Source organism: Lycorma delicatula, chromosome 1 (genome assembly GCF_047948215.1).
Source record: "Lycorma delicatula isolate Av1 chromosome 1, ASM4794821v1, whole genome shotgun sequence".
In the NCBI taxonomy this organism is placed as follows: Eukaryota; Metazoa; Arthropoda; class Insecta; order Hemiptera; family Fulgoridae; genus Lycorma; species Lycorma delicatula.
In genome coordinates this window covers 194434090-194438661 of record NC_134455.1, presented here as the reverse complement: position 1 = coordinate 194438661, position 4572 = coordinate 194434090, and the positions used below count along the sequence as shown (strand labels likewise).

Here is a 4572-nt window from a genome sequence, read left to right as displayed (position 1 = left end):
TGAATCTTTTAAGTTTCTTTTCCTTCTTTTACTACTTAATTTGGCTGAAATATGTGCAACATAATATTCTAGAATTTTCTTGTTTATTAATTCAATTCAATTTCTATACCAGTCCAATTTTATCATCTCTTAGCTTACAACATTTTAATAGAGAAATGTCATTCTTTAATATTTCAGCTAGAATTCTTGTTAACCATAACTATTTTTCTATAACATCCGAAATATCCTATTATCATACGATCAAATGCAATAACTTAATTAGAAACATACTATAAAATAAATTTAAAAAAATAAAAAATAAAGACAGTTGGCATAGATAGTTATTTATCAGAAATTACTGACCGAAGATTAAAATTTCAAGATTATTATTAACATTAGTGTAACATAATTTCATTAATTTCTCCTCCAAATATTTTTATGTGTACACTTTTACAAAGCAATGAATCACAGTTGTTATTTAGGAAGACAGAAGTAGGTATTTATTTCAAGAAACTTATTTAAAGTTGTACATCAAATCACCTTTTGCACTTGACGTTTAAATAATACTGATAGTTGACTAATTGTGAACAGAATCCCGGAATTATATATATATACTAGCTGTACACTGCTACGCCTCGCTGTGGCACAGCGAAGTTTCTGCGACGTTTATCAATTGATCGTTTCTTCGATGGAGAACAATATCTCTAGGTTGGAACTGATCTCCGACTATGACAATTGCTACTTCGTCTATAGTTGGAGCATTATATCTCCGGACATGTTCTCCAGCGGGCGTTTTGTCTGCGTGAATGACAATCTTGTGGGTATCTGATGGCATCATATCAATTGCCGTTTTGAACAAACCTACCAAATTGTTCCTTTCGTGAAGTAGCCTCTGTAGCTGCGAAATAATGGATCTTCTTAGCGAGGTATGTATTTCACAACGTGCATCGACTTCATCTCTATCATCACCGATGAAGTACATTTGAAGGAATTTATGGTCACTATCTGAGAACGGGAGCAGGGAGCCAGCTTTGTGATATATTTGCCCTTTGATTTTAAAAGTTGGCATGAATTGAGTGGTCACGATTTCCGCACCAAATGACGTCATTTGGAAGCAAGAGTTATATTTCCTGATGTTCGATAGGAAATGCTTCGATTCAGCGGTAGATCCAGCAAGTAGAGTTTTCAATGGCTCTGGTGGTGCATCAAGTTGAGGCAATTTGATTTTTCCGCCAGCGCAACACATCCCTTTCGTTTCATTATTAAACTTTAGAGCCTGTCAGTAGGTACAGACATGACTCATCTGGCCAATGACAACATGCCGACTTGAACTATAATCAACAGCTGGATTGTACCGGAATGCAAGACGATTGTATTGCAGATTCAGATCAGCTGTTCTTTGGGTTCGTGTTTCAGCCATCCTCACCCTGTCGCGTTCATTCCGTTAGAGAACGAACCAAATCTGTTGCTGCAGAACGCGACTGACATGCTCGCAATCGTGCATCCTCAAGCCTGGCTGCTCGTCTTTCTGTCGGTTCCACGTTACGTATCTGGATGGTGATTAGTCTGTTCCTCTCTCGTACGGATGCCCGCTCTTCCTCAGTCATATTCGAAAGCCTCTTCTTGATCCTTCCGTGTGGCGAGTGCGAAGGCCCAAATTCGATTTTTTGCGAGGCATTATTTCGGCTTTCATTGGAATTGAAGGAAGGGATAAGATTATAACCTCTTATGGCTCTCACAGCTCTAGGTTGAAAATCATTACAGAAAGGACAAAAAGTTTAATAACAAAAAATTTTCATTTTGAAAAGGCCAAAAAAATTTATTTAAACTTTTTTCACCTATCTCTCATAGTTCTCATAGCTGCAGCTCGACAACAATGAGACAAGGACAGACAGTATTGAAAAGTGGCTAAAAATGAATAATAAACTAAATACATGAATTTAAATAAATAAGTAAAATATTAGTTAAATGAAATAGTTAAATAATAATTATAAAAAATTAATATTTTTTCTGACCATCTCTCATATAAAACATAACCTCTACTTACGATTTGGTGAAAGGCGCAGCTCAATCACGTTACGATTACACAAAAGTACATCGATTAAAGTAAATATTAAATTCAGATTGTATAATAATCTAATCAGATGCAAGTGGATACGTTTTTTTTTGTTTTTTTTAATAAACAATGTAATTGGGAACAGGTATTGTTTCACATGTGACTGCGGTTGTCGTTAGCTAGTATGGCGAGTGTTCCCCTCGCTTCCGGCAGATGGCGCGGTCTTAGGTACACAACTGACCGTTAAAAAACTGTTTTCGCGGTCGCGGGTATGTGACTGATGCGAAAAATAGATGAAAACAATCTTTGATGCGGGTTATATATCGTGTGCAAATATGAGCTCAATCGGTGCAGAACATTTTGAGTTTTTGAAGCGTACACAAAAAGGGCTGTGAAAAAAGCCCTTAAGTCGTGCGAAAAAACACATCATTTTAAATGCTTACAAAAGCAGAGTAATGCTTACAAATTACAGAATAATCAAACGGCGTTGATTTCAGATGTTAATACTCGTAAACTGCTAACGTAAGTAGAAGTTGTGCTGCTTCAGTGTACAACGTGATTCTCGAGTATGAATCTACTAATGAATTACGGTCTCCAAAGAAAACAAAACCCCGCAGGTCAATTGAGAAAAAGGTGAGATTTTGATAAAAGCGCGATTCGTAAAAAAATTACACGAATTTGAATTATTTAGAAATAGTTTAGCGGTGTATTATGTCCTTTGGAAGAGAATTCGGTTATTGTTTTCGACAACGATTCTTATCATTAAACGAAAAGAATTCCAGCCGTGTTATAGAAAAATAATGATATCAAAATGTGGCTTAGTTCAAAAGGAATACTTTTTGAAGAGGTTTAAGTTAATGTTCAATCATTGCAAAGGGTTTTACGTATTAAAAGTAATTATAGTCCGTATAAAATTGGTTTGACACACAACGCCATATTGGTAAGTCGTGTTTTTATTCGGCTCCTAACGAATATGTTTGCCGGCCTCCGTGGTGCGAGTGGTAACGTCTCGGACTTTAATCCTGGTTCCGAGTTGGAATCTCGGTCAGGCATTGCATTTTCATACGCTATAAATCATTCATACCATCATCTGAAGAAATGCATAACGGTGGTTTCGGAGGTTAGAAAAAAAAAAAAAACGAATACTTAGTTGTGTGGTTTCAGTGTTACTATTTGTGAATTTTGTTCTTTGCTTTTACATAGCAAATAATGCTAAATGACCAAAAAACGATTGTTTGGTCATATATATGTAAAAAAATAACCTAACAAAGGATTTTTTGGTCATTATGCAGGGATATTATTTTCTGTGTATTTGGTTAACTCGACCTTTTTTTTTGCATAGTCTTAAGTCTATCTGGACTATAAGAAAGTTGGGTGTTTTAATTTATTTACTGTAAGTCATCTTTCTTGGTGGCTTTTCTTTTTGTTTTAGTGTTTTTTGTTTTTTTTTTTAATAAAATACAGATGTTTTAGCTGTTAAATATAATTCAAAGAAATTTGTTACTTAATCAGTTGTGATTTTGTTTACATTGGCAACGGCCATACGGATTCTTTGTGATTGGTCGTTGTGTTTGACAGCGGCCATCTTGCATTGATCTGATTGGTTTTCCTTTGTTTACATTTCCATCTGATTTATTAGCCTCTTATTTATTAAAAAACTGTTTTCTGGCAATTTTTTATAACACAATAATAACACAAAATTACGAAATATTTTTCTCAATTTGATCGCAGCACCAACTGTCGGGACAAACTAAAATTAAAATATAATATTATTGAATATTCGATACTGCGATGGTAGCGCAGTCTGCCGGATCCAATGTAAAACATTCCAAAATCAACAACTACTTATAAATAAAAAATTAATTAAAAAAACTTTTTCCAGTGGACCAAATTGTAAATCTAAATCATTCTCAAATCCCCTTGAACAAACACAAAAAATTTCATCAAACTCGGTCCAGCCGTTTAGGAGGAGTTCAGTGACATACACACGCACATAAGAAATATTTATATATATATATATATATATATATAATTTTATATAATTTTATATATATATATATATATATATGTCGGAGAATAAAGTACAGTGGAGTATCTTCCGACAAAACGATGAGAATATTCTTTAGAATATCTGTATTTTTAGTAGTTTTAAGAAATGTACTATTACTAGTAATATTTTGTAAAATAAGGTTTAAATTGTTTTATTGCGGTAGGCTTAGGCCTAGGTAGGCACATGGTTGTCAACGTAGTCGGGATCCCAGGACGATAGGGGTATCATAAAATTAATAAGGAAAAGGAAATATGCAGTAGGTATATTATTTGAGAATATGGAGAAAGGGTAGTCTTGCTTTGGAACCCAGATCGAACGGACGTCCTGGTGGTCGCGAATTCGTTATTTCCCTGAGCCTCGGTCTATCGCAAGTTGTTTTAGTATTGTTTGAGTTCTAAATTAAATTAATCTTATATTATGATTCGTGTACTGCTGAGTTATTGATGGGTGATAGTTATCATTTGTAATTGTTTCATTGTACGAGTTG

General features: G+C 34.4%; 1 protein-coding gene across 1 annotated transcript; it reads right to left on the bottom strand.

Annotated features, from left to right (window-relative positions):
* Nucleotides 1-607: 607 nt before the first annotated feature.
* LOC142317738 (uncharacterized) lies at nt 608-1225 on the bottom strand. Its single transcript, XM_075354286.1, has one exon. The coding sequence runs from the start codon at nt 1223-1225 to the stop codon at nt 608-610; it is 618 nt and encodes a 205-aa protein (XP_075210401.1).
* Between the last annotated feature and the right edge of the window lie 3347 nt (nt 1226-4572).

What these genes read in the sequence shown, in the direction of transcription:
- LOC142317738 (XM_075354286.1), bottom strand. Translation starts at nt 1,225, where the DNA reads ATGTGTTGCGCTGGCGGAAAAATCAAATTGCCTCAACTTGATGCACCA.